This window comes from Orbicella franksi, chromosome 1 (genome assembly GCF_964199315.1).
Source record: "Orbicella franksi chromosome 1, jaOrbFran1.1, whole genome shotgun sequence".
NCBI classification, from domain to species: Eukaryota; Metazoa; Cnidaria; class Anthozoa; order Scleractinia; family Merulinidae; genus Orbicella; species Orbicella franksi.
The window spans coordinates 5,884,382-5,896,980 of NC_138145.1; the positions used below are offsets into that span (position 1 = coordinate 5,884,382).

Here is a 12,599-nt window from a genome sequence, read left to right on the forward strand (position 1 = left end):
ACAGAAAGCATAAAAATCACTCGTCAGTTTTTATGGTAAACAATATAGTTTTGTTTTTCCCACGGCTCAGTCCACCACGCCTGACCACCTTGACTAAATTGGCTTGTGAGAAGCCAAGTCGACGAAAGATGCAAACGGCGTGTTCAGTTACTCTAAAGGGCCGAAGAATGTTGCCCGAGCCGAATTTGTTCGTGTTTCAACTTTTTCGTTTGTGGGTATTTTCTGTATTCTGTCAGTGTTCTGTGGTCGGTCAATTTAAAGCGTTTGCTTGCATTTAGAAGTCAAATGCAATCTGAAATATAAATAGTTGAAATTTCCCACACCCCAAAATGTTTTCACGAGAGTCTGTCATGTGTGGAGAGATGATTTGGGCAGTTTGTAGATTGATTGTCAAATCGTCCAAATGATCGGGAAGATATTTGTAACGACCGGCACGCAATGTCTTTTTTTAGATTTGAAATTTTTTTTTTTACCTCACTCAATTAATTTACCGTTTTTTAGAAAATAAAGTTGCTGTTTCCACCAACATGTTGTCAATTAAGCGATATCAACAAGACAAGAAAAATTCCCAAACGATTAAACTGGCATTAATACCCTCTAGACAAGTTTGTAAACATATTTGCAACACCAGATTGATAGGTGAACGAGATAATAGATTTCCGAAGTATTGCTTTGCAAATATTTTCTATCAAAACCTTTATCTTAATGGCACGTATGTCGTCGATAATTCACGATTAGAGAAAACGTCATAGAGTATTTATGTAAACGACTTTTTGAGAGGTATTTAGCAAAACCGCATCCACTAACGAAACACGAGAAGTGTTTTTAGGTTATTATAAACGACCTCTCAATAACTCGCACAATTCCCTGTGGAATGAAGCAAGCGCCAATTATGATGCTTATGTAAGACCACGTAAAGTTCTTGCTAAGTTGATTTGGAGGTTGTACGTTGTATTGAAGAAGTGCAGACATGGTTCCATTGCCCTCGGCCTCATTCTCCCAATACGAGTGGATCATATAACAGACCCAGCTGATAAAGCGATGAGATAGTTCACGCTAAGACATTTGAAAGCACACTCAGTGAAAGATTAAGACGGCTTTGTTTACTGCTCAGTTGGTGGGAGAAGACCTGTTAACAACAAACGACGTACGACAACGAAATGCGTTGGGTAGGTGAACGAATTTTGTAGCTTTACCTGTGTTGTATGACTTGGAACCATCACAAGTCGCGCCCTGTTCTGTGGGGAAGGGAAAAATAGGTTCGTTTACCGTCGTCACGAAGTATCGTTCGCTCTAAGTTCCAAAAAAAAAATGCTCCTTGAGCGTTTTTTTAGTCCAATTCATGCTCGAGATCAAACGTTTGTAATCCTCTTGTTCATGTTTGTTCACTTCATTCTCATAGAGTGAAACGAATTTCTACTCTGCCAGCGTTCGATTCCCTGGGGTATCACATTCTTACTAAATCTTAAACTAACGTTTCCTAGCGTGAAATCATGTCATTTGGAGGCACAGGCAGGTATTCGAAATATTTTCTCATCTGATGGTAAGCTTAAGAGCTTTATGACTGTTTTCATAGCACTACAACCAACTCATGCCTCAATGGGAAGTTTACCTGAAGAAGTATATAATCTACATGATAAACAAGTCATTAAAACATGCCTGACCCCACCAGTTATGTGGCCAATGGCTGATTGATATCTTTAACGCAAACTCACCTCCTTGTTTTATGATGTTTTAACTAAGAGCAAAAGCAGAACAGGCTCGGAATATGAGAATTTGATGAACATATAGTGAAGCAGCTGTCCTGTGTTGTATATTTTTAGTTGCTGTCTCGTTCTGTGACAAAATACCAGAAAATATTAACTACGTACTTGGTATGTGGCGGTCTGCAATCGAGATAATCAGACCAATTATGGCCGGTACAGAGTACAAAGTTATTGTTATTTTTTTAAAATCGCGACATACTTCCTAGGATAAACAAATACAGATTTTTACAAACTAATCAAGTCAAAATAAATGACATGTGTCTGTCTAGAATTATGTTACAAAGGAAACACTTCTAAAGATGCAATCTAAAGACCCAATTCCCGGGACAGTGGATCTTCACATAGACATGTTATTTTTGCCAATTTATAGGCAGACTTTATTTTGCTAAAAGCGATTGGCAAACGATAAATTATTCTGTAGTCGCGACGTTTGAGGCCAAACAACCTTTGTTGTTGATTGATTTGGACTAATTTAATAAGATGGAAACTGTACTGTTATCGACATTTTTGCAACCGATAAATTAGCAACCGTTGCATGCATGACAAAAAACGCAGCGAGATGTGAACATATATGCTTTCCTATAATTTGCAAATTTCAACTTAGGCTTAATGAAGTATTGATACTTGTTAGTAGCTTGTGTAAATAACAGATAACTATAATCATGATTTGAACAATCGATTAACTCTGAGCTCAGCCTAAACACCTCACTTAAAGTTATCAATCACTTTAAATCTTGAGATGGATAAAACACGTTTTCAATTCCGTTTATTTTCAGGCCAAATAGGAAATGTTCAGTGTTATAAGTTTGTAGTTTTAGATGGAAAATTAGCAATAGTATGTTCACAAGACATTGCTATTGAATAAACAAGGTAAAACGGATTTCATAGCGTTTGGTTTCTAATTTAATAATGACTTTAATGATTAATAACAATGACAAGATTACTAAGACATACCCACACTATGGGTTGGCTTAGAATTATGAAAGCTCTCTCAATATTACCGAGTTTCTATATGTGCAAGTTTTAACATAAGAATGCAAAATGTGTAGTTGTTTTTGGAGAACTGGACGTGGGCAAACTCTTAAGTGTAGTGCGCGTGTATCAATAAATCTAAAACGGCTTAAGTTCTGGTTTACACGTGTTGGCAACAGTTGTAAGGATTACACTGTAACCACGAAGGCCGTTTCCGCGTTTCAGATAAAATACATAAGAAGGAAATACCAATTTAGCTTTACCATTTCCTGTCTTAAAATTGCGCGGGAGGCGACAGGAAATCAGATCGAAGATGAGCTTTTTACATATTCTGAAAGGAGGTCTGTTTACAAAATACTCCTTTTCATAAGTGGCCATTAAGGCTATGATTAATCATTTGTGTATTCTTTTAAATGAAATCGACAAATGTATGTTCAGTCTTCATTAAATTGCCCATAAGTTGCACGATCGAGTTGGTAGTTTGAGATATAAGGGTACATTGTCGTGAAAATTCCATCAGATTTAAGAGGATAAAGTAGATTGTATGTGCAGCCAGTAGGTCAATCAAGATAAACTTTTCTAACGCGGAGAACATTCTCAGCCCTTTCAGGGTCGATTTCCAATATCAATTGGGTTTTTTTTTTGTCTTTGCCAGACGATAATAATTTTGAGTGCACACGGGTCGAGGAACAAAGGGATACTGATCTATCTAGTGATGCCTCATTTTTGTACTAATAACTTTTCAAATCTAATCTAAAGCAAGGGTGGAAAAATTAAAGAGGAAGAATTCATATTTCCAACTTAGAATTAAATCAGTTGCACACTTTCACTTATTGAAGAGATCAGTTTCCTTTAGAATGAAATTAAACAACCTTTCCAGTTCGCTATCGCATTGTAGTGTCATTTTTTCAATTTCTAATATTTTTCTTCCTTCTGTGATCTGACCGCGTAGGTGGAAGTTAATAATCTGTTATTTGATTGTTATCATCTGACCAGGCACTTAAAACTAAAACCTATTATAAATAGACGTTGGATTTTTCAGTATAATCAGCTTTTTTGCTACTTATCATCTGTCGCAGTTGAGAGCCCCCATTCTCTTATTAAAACGCAAAATAATTGCATCATATATAGAAAATCTCAATTTAGCAAGCCAGAAGTACTTTACATTTTCCTTCTTTTCTGAAAACGTTTTATCATTTATTTTGCATTTTTAAGTTATCTTTCGAACAATATCTTTATCTATTGGCCTTATCCCAGTTTTGAACGATTCTTGGAGCACAGGTTTCTATTTAATCTTTTAAACAACCTTATCTGTCCATAATCCCCGCTTCCATACTGCCCGATAAGGCTTTCTTGACGGGCGTCTGTATTTACACAATATCGGAACACAATTCCTCTAGCTCTAAGACAGCGGCTTTTTTGATTAGGTCAGCTGCACTTTTTCAAACTTGATCAAAGATTCTGGAACATTGTTTTTTTTTCCCTCGCTTTCGTCAAGTCTTTGACCGCGGGCAGATACCCCAAATTATTTACCGACAGTACCAAAAAAAAAATCCGATATCATGAACATAGAAATGCAAGCGCAGCTGATCGAATTTCCAATAAAAAGAAAAAAATATATACAAAAAAAAAAAAAAAAAAACGCAACGGCAGCTGACTATTGATAATTGAGTGCTTTCATCAGTCTAGTTGTAAGGTTTGGAACATATTCAAGAATTCGCTGTTCGCTTAGATGTCATATAAACAGTTAATGAAATCATTCTCGATACAATTAACACTACACAAGATATTGCGTATTATTTTAACGATGCTTTTTTCTGCTATTAAGAGAGGAGTCGTCAACAATTAGGAACTTTATTTTACTGTTTTCCTAGTCATGGTATTTTCTTCTCGCAAAGAGTAGTTGGGAACCTGTGCACGCATTAAATGAGCTACGTCACGATTTGCGCATCTTGAAAGCTTTAGTCCAAATGTTTTTAGTTCGTCGTTTGCAATCCGTGTTAATCTTCTCCATCCTTGACCATCCTTGTTCCTTTATGGTTCACTATTATCTTTTTGGTGTTTTTTGCTATCTTAGTAAACTACTATTTTCAGGTTTCCTTCAATTTAAAGGTTATTTTGTACGTAGCCAAAATAACTAAAAATAAGGTGACTGAGCTCCTTCAACACCTTACAATGCGAGCAACATGGCCACTCGAGTTTTCACGTACGCTTAAAAGGATCCATTTCATTACAGGTGCTGTTTATGTTAGGGATCACCGTTTCATTCGTCCGGGGATTCGATGAAGGTGAGAAGTTTACGACTTGTGTAATCCTTAATTTTCTGCTAATTTAGGAAGTTAATATGCATGCGCTCGCTAATTGGTGATCACTAGTACAGAGTCTGTTTGTCTGTACAGTTGACCCGGGCATGCTATTTTAGGAGACACAAAATGGCACGAGACCTAAAAATGTTGATTCAAAAATAACAATGACAATAAATGGGCTAAAAATATTTATCAGGAACCCTAAAAAGACTGAAAACATACTAAACGGCAGACACGGTCAATTCTTTCATCCAGTTTAAAACGGTTTGCAAAGCATTTACGAAGTCTACAGTGTTAAGAAATTTTCCCTTCTTTTAATTTCCTGAGAGTTTTTGTGTTCGAAGTTAGTTTGGAACTCGAAGTTAAATACGAAAGGAAAGAATGCAATTGCTGAAAATAGCATGATTCCGTCTTCTTCACGGAGAGCGTAGCTTGAAAACATTTCACCGATTTTTGTTCAAGTTCCTTGTTCCAAAAATCCGTCTAAATCTTCCCCACTCAAAACCAACTTTGTATCATTTTGATTAAATCTATGGAGCTGTCGATATTTCCATCATGTCAACAGGCTTTTTTTGGAATTTTATTATTTCGTCTTACTGCCCGCCGATTTGTTTTAAAACCACTCTTGGGTGCAAACGGGTCATGTATTTGGACTTACTAACTTACAAGTACAAACCCGAGAGAGATGCAATCCATTTTTTTTTTATCCCTACTTGAGATCTCATCTCAGAACTGCAACTGCTCTGAAAAGCTTTCTTAGAAAAAAAAAACGCTCTTAAGGTGTATCGAGTAAATATAACAACTACTCTTTTCCGGTTAATAAACAATTATTGGATGAGGTTTTTGTGATATCCGGAATAATCAAGGTCGAGGTAAGTGTTATCAGCCTCAGCCTTCGGCTTCGGCTGATAACACTAACCGAATCTAATAATTGTTTTATTATACATTGTTTTAAAGAAAATAATGACAAACGCATTATCGCACCGAACGCAGTTTATTTTCGACAAGCCATGTTCTTACTTCGCTGTCCGTGAGCTCGATATTGCTCTTGGAAATCCTTTCACTGCGCGCGCAACCTACAGATAATCCACTAATCTGCTAGCAGATTAGTGAGTAATCTGTAGGTTGCGCTGTTTCCCAGAATTAATCGTCCATCTGAAGACAGATGGACGATAAAGACGATGATGTAGGAATTTCTATGGACATGCTCCTTTTCGTTGACACTGCACCTCACGAACAAGTCACGCTAAGGACAATCGTCACGTGGATATGCACTTAATTTATAATTGCTCAGAGATGGTTATATGATTACTGACCGACACATCAATGGTTGATTTATCCTTAGCAACAGTTTCTAGCAAGAGAACTTGCGAGTCAGTTGTAAAGGAATTGGTTCAACATCCTCCCCTCCACGTCGCCATAAAGCACTGCTGTAACTACTCCACAGTGACATATGAATGTATCAATGGCTACCAACTTGGTCAGGGAGACAGAATTAGGCGCTGTTTAGAAGGCAAACTGCTTGGGAAAGAGCCTAGCTGTAGATTTCCAAAAGGTAGGGAACACTGAAAACGAAACGGCTTATTTGCCACGTCCCGTTTTCCATTCCCCCTCAAGGCATTTTTCAAATTTGACAGTTGAGCTGCATGTACGCAAGAATAATTCCCTAAGTGATCTTCACACTGTATTTTGTCAGCTGGTCAGCCAACAAGAGAGACAACCCTTCACTGGTGACTACCAGTCTACCGTCCTTTGCTATCAAACAATTCTCCTTAGGAACCTTACAAAACATTCTTTAGAGTCCCTCACATACCTTAAGACTACTAAGTGTAAAACGTTAAGTAATTATGTATGTAATGTTTCTTCTTGAATTTCCCCATCATTAGCATGAATAACAATGATATTTGCTCGAAATAGTTTAGAAACGCAAACACCAAAAATCAACACAAAACAAAACGAAACTGCTGGAACAACAATAAACTACTCTTTGTAGAGCGACACGTTCGACTGTACCGCAGACTCGAGGTGACGAGAAAATCCTCAACTAGTTGAGGATTTTCTCATTACCTTGAGCCTGCGGTACAGGATTGCGAATTAATGATTTGGATGTACTTCCTTACGTTTTTTTTTCTCGAACTCAGTATCATATAAAACAATGAAGGTCACTTTTCACCGAATTCTTGGCTTCTTTAATAATTCTTGTTGCTAGTTACGAGCTGTGGTAACCCAGGATCAATCCGCCGTGGATACTTCATCGGATCTGATTTCAGTATTGGTCGTACCGTGGAATACAAATGCGCCCGCGGTTACAAACTACATGGCCCAGCGATTAGTGTATGTAAGAAGCATGGAACATGGACTGCTCGGCCGGCGTGTGTAGGTATGTTACTGAGCTGTTATAGTCAGCTCAGGAATGACGGCTTGCATATTACGGCGGAAAAGTGAACCTAGAGGGTTCACTAAACTGATTAGCTGCTAAACTGATTAGGGAAGTCTTCGCATTGAACCTTATGGCGACAAAAAAGGAAAAAGGCTTCGCAAAAAAAAAGGAAAATGGAACAGTATTTTTACAAAGCTATTTTATTCCACATCGTTTGCACTTTCCCGCTGATAAAAACGTAAACACGAGTTTCAAACCATACTTTCAAAATTATTTATTTAGTTGTCGTTTTGTTAAAAGAGCTATGCTTGAGAGTAACTACTGGAGTTGTCTGTAGCTCTTCAGCCCCTTCAAGTATGCGAAAATGAGAGGAGCTCTGAGTGCGATAATGTCATAGTGTAATGTTGTAGCTATTATAGTCGAAACTATTATCTAAGAGACGGAAATGTGTTGTTTATTTGTAAAATAACTTTTGATCTTTTCTTCAGACAAGAATGTCATGGATGTAAACGAAGCCACCGCATTTGTTCGCTACAGCCTATTAAATAGCCATGCTGAACATCCATGCTACAAAAATGGCTCCTGTTCCAAGGTTGATTCCAGAACGCGTCGCTCAATTGATCTAGATTTTGACGGAGGCCTAGATGTGATCTTCTTGATAGATGGATCTAATGGGGTCTCCAAGGATGATTACAAGATTGGGCTCAAGTTTGCTCAAGAACTCATCCGAGTTCTAGCCGCCACTGTCCTGTGAGTATTTGAATTATACATAAACGATATGATTATAATAATATGTCGAAATATCCTTGCATTTTGTTTGATTCTTATGATCTATCGGAGGAAAAACACATAGGTGACGTCATTAAAGATGGTTTTTGTTTCTTTATTAAATAAAACAAGTAGATTCCATGCTGCCGTGCGTCTGTTCAGTAAAAGATCGTAGAAGACGTCAAAATGTGTAAATGTGGTAATAACATATTTGTTCCTACCACATTTACCACATTACCACATGGCAAGGTATTTTCTCACCACATTAACATATTTGTTCATTACCACTTTTTTGTTCTTGCCACATTTTGACGTCATCTGTGATCTATTATTGAAGAGACGCACGGCAACATGGTATCTTTTTGTTAAAGAGAGCACAGTTGCGGCTTCTTTATTTGTTAAATGTTTTATAAGAAATATCGAGGATAAAATTTGCGAAATTTTAAGAATATTTCAAGAATAAACCCGAGGCTGAGATTTTGAAAAGAACATAATTTTGTGTTAAACATTTGTGTTAAAAATTTGTAAATGATGTCTAGGGTTAAAAAAAAAAAAATGAATAAACTGGGAGATGAGCCAAAACACAAAATCCTTGCTTCAGCTTTCTTCAGGCGAAGTCAGAGTCGTAGTTCTAGTCCCGGTCAGGTGCAAACACATTTTAAGCCTCCCCTAGAGGCTGATTGTTACTGGCACACAAACATAAGCAACATACGCGGACGCGCTAAGTTGCTGTTAAGTGGGGCCTTTTGTTAGGGAATTTTCTTAACGCTAATCATGAACCTCTTACTACTTCTACGTATGTTGCCTGAGCTTTTGCTTAAACTCATGTGCTTGACACAGCACTTAAGCGAACACTTCTTTTTGTCCCAAGTATGTCCGCCTACGGAGGGCCTGACTGTCAAGACTACAAAAATTCCCTAGAAAAGTTGGATTCTGTAGAATAGTGTGGATTACCAAACAGAAAATAGTCAAACGGATTGTATACTGACAAATTTATGTTCCTTCCTGTCGTCAATAATTAAGCGTACGCTAATTTCTATTGCAACACGATTAATGGGACCAATGGATGCTGTCCGTTTGTTCCGCCAAAGTTCATCATGTTTCATAGTATACGTACCTTTTCTTTTCCTATACTGATGACACAATTGTAAACCCAAACATGCAGAACATGTAAAAGCATGCACTGACTAATTTTTTGTTATTTCTTTCTCACAGGCGAGGGGACATTCGTGTAGCGGTTGTCTCTTACAGTAGCAAACCGTTCACCGCCATGAATTTTGCATCTCCTTCAGACAAGGTCATAAAAAAGATTGGCGCTATCAAGAAACCAGGGGGGTGTGGTACTTCGCTGGGAAGGGCCATGTACATGACAAGACGCCGTATAGTGCCGAACACTAGAACTAACAGCAACAAGGCCATGTTCATAATAAGCACTGGACTCCTGAACATGGGAACGAGTCACCCCAAGGCGTCACGTTTATTGGAGAGCGAGAAGTCGTTTCAGATATTTTCCATTGCTATTGGAAAGAACCCCAATACACGAGTTTTGTCGTCTGTTGTCTCACAGCCGGTCAAGAGCCATCTTATATTTCTGAGGTATTATGGTGACGTGTTTGATGCTGTGCGTCGCACCGTGACGTTGAAGAAAAAAGGTGAGATACCTGGTAAAGGCAAACGTTCCACACGGTGCATACAGTGGAACCCCGTTAATCCGGTCACCAACGGGCCACAAAAATCTGGCTGAATTAATGGATGGCCGTATTAAAGAGGTTCTTTGAATACGAAAATGACTGACTAAGCTTTTGTTCAGGCCAGAATGAAGGGGCGTAATAACGAGGTGGCTGCATAAACGGAGTGGCCGTAAAGCGGGCTCCAGGGCCGTAGCCAAAAATAAATTATGACTGAGACGATGTCCATGGTTAATTTTCTTCCTAGTTATTTCGAGTGTTTAGATGAGGATAATGACGTACAACGAAAACGAAGAAGTAATTGAGGGAGGTGCATCGGTTTGCTTGTTACAAGCCTCGGCCCTGGGTTTCGCTGTATTCAAACAGCGATATTCGCGGTAGACGTAGACTTGTGATCTTGTGATTTGAAGATGATGAAAAATTCTGATACAAAAAATATACATATGCAGTGAATCAATGCCCTCTCTGGTGTTTCGGTGTTAAACGAAATTGGAAAAAAAAATTATTCCACCTAATTCTCTTCGACACGCCATGTAACCTCTCCCAGGCGTTCTTTTAGTTGGCAAACAGCGCGAAGGACGGCTAGTGGAAATGAAAAGAGAGGGGTTTGGATTCAGGGGGTGAAAAAAGGAATTTCATCGCGTCGTTTTCAACGATCACCGTTCTTCGCGCTGCTTTTCATGGCTGGAACAGGCCACATGGAGAAATTGCCGTCTTTTATTGATAGAAAACAGTCTGCTTTGACCGCTTTGCTTTGTGATGTAGCTGTTTTAAGTTTCATTCATAGTCAATTATCGCATGACCTTGGTTAGGATATAGTGCATTTACAAGTAACTCATTTGTGCACTTATAAAGTTCAACTACTGACACTCGGACAACAAGAAGCTTTCTTTTGTGTTTTTTCAGATCCCAGTGAATGCGGTGTCAGTGTCACTAAACCAAGAGCGCGAAATGTACGCGGCAACAAGGCGACAAGTGGTGTATGGCCCTGGCAAATTCATGTCTTCTGGGACGGTAAGCCAGGGCGTGCACTTCCAAAGCCTCTGTTTAAAACTGGCTGACTATTTTTTCATTTTTTTTTGTTATATTCTCTGTGGTTCATTAATAGTTTTTATTTGTTTCTGTTAGGAGTTCCCGTCTGCAACGGAGCTCTTATTAATAAGGAATGGGTCATCACTGCCGCACATTGCTTTTACTCTAAAACATGGAGACCCATCGTTCGCCCAGCCTCCAGGTAATTCCATTAGCATCCATTTCCACTTATCAACAAGTGAGGTTAACGCGCGTCTTCAACAAACTAGGGGGAGTGGGGAATTTTTGCCCATATTTGTTTTTATGGCATCAGGTTACAATATTTGTCAGATTAATTCATCAAAGAAATGGAAACTGGCCTCTTAATCAATCTTCTATCATATACTTTTTCTAGGTTTGGGTTTCTGGTTTGAGAGAATGGCCAATCTGCCTGTTGTGATCTTAGGCAAGACATTTTGTTCCCACAATACCTCTCTTCACCCGTTATATAAATGCATTATTTTAGCATCCCATTCAGGGGGTGAGGGTGGGGGTAGGGTAGAAATATTTCAAGTCTTTCCATGCCACGGAAACCAATTTAGACTATATTTTTTTCATCCAATGGAGTCGCCATTCTCTCTTTAGATACACTGTAAAAGCCGGAGGCCATCATCTGGGTGACAGGAAAACCAGCCCGGAACAAATCATTGAAGCAACCAAGATTTTCATCCACGACAACTACAAACGCCAAAGCCACGAAAATGACATCGCGCTCATAAAACTAAATCGAAAGGTCAAACTTGGAAAGTACGTAAGTCCTGTATGCTTGCCGGATGTTGCAATGCCTGGAAATGATTTAGCCACGCCTGGAAAACATGGTTTTGTGGCGGGGTGGGGAGAAAAGCAAACCCAAGTAAAACAAGAGAGGAAATCTTCCAAAAAGCACCGCAAGAAAAGCCGAACAAAAGTGACTGTTCATATTGCGTTGGCGGTATCGTCCAATAAAGTTTGCAGAAATAACACCAGCCAGGCATTTAACAGCACCGTTATGTTTTGCGCCGAACATGACAAGGCTGGACAGCATTCATGTCGCGGTGACGGTGGGGGACCATTTGTGCGTGAGCGATATGATTCAAAGTCCCGAGGCTATCGCTGGACTGTGGCGGGATTAGTGAGCTGGGGCGAGGGATGCGGGGTGGAAGGTCGTTACAGCTTTTTTACTCGTGTGGCGCCCTATTCTAACTGGATATCAGAAAAGACTAACCCCCCGAAAAGAAAAGGAAGAAATTTGCGAAGAAACAATGGAAAGCGGAACGGGTCTGAATGAAAACTGCACTTCTGCTCCTTCGCGTGAGGAGACAAAGAACGGTGAAAACGTCAAGAGAAAGATTTTAGAAACGCGAAGACTACGCATGAGGTTTAGGTGTCGTTTCAACAATGTAAAATACACTGTTTGGAAGTGTAAAACATACAACTAACTTTTTTTTCACAAGTCACATCACACGCCATTGAAAACCGATAAAAACTGGAGAACAAAATATGGACTCGTACATATATTAACTTTACAAGATCGACATATTGAAGACTAAATAAAGTTATTTACTCTCAACTGTGCGGAGATAAATCTGATCAATGTTGAAAAAAAATAAAAATAAAACAAACACGGGATAGACTTGACTTAACATGAACTTGAAGTTCTATTGAGGCA

General features: G+C 38.8%; 1 protein-coding gene across 1 annotated transcript; it reads left to right on the plus strand.

Annotated features, from left to right (window-relative positions):
* The first annotated feature begins 865 nt into the window (after positions 1-865).
* Positions 866-12,596, plus strand: LOC145464631 (uncharacterized). Its single transcript, XM_081448519.1, has 9 exons — positions 866-1,169; positions 4,975-5,026; positions 6,390-6,599; positions 7,254-7,424; positions 7,913-8,174; positions 9,408-9,844; positions 10,787-10,894; positions 11,009-11,114; positions 11,537-12,596. Exons 1-9 carry the CDS (start codon positions 1,161-1,163, stop codon positions 12,216-12,218), a joined length of 2,037 nt encoding a protein of 678 aa, XP_081304645.1. The 5' UTR covers positions 866-1,160; the 3' UTR covers positions 12,219-12,596.
* The last annotated feature ends 3 nt before the right edge of the window (positions 12,597-12,599 follow it).

What these genes read in the sequence shown, in the direction of transcription:
- LOC145464631 (XM_081448519.1), top strand. An exon ending in TAGCTGTAGATTTCCAAAAG is followed by an intron (nt 6,600 to 7,253) that starts GTAGGGAACACT and finishes TCTTGTTGCTAG; the next exon opens with TTACGAGCTGTGGTAACCCA. An exon ending in TGCTCGGCCGGCGTGTGTAG is followed by an intron (nt 7,425 to 7,912) that starts GTATGTTACTGA and finishes TCTTTTCTTCAG; the next exon opens with ACAAGAATGTCATGGATGTA.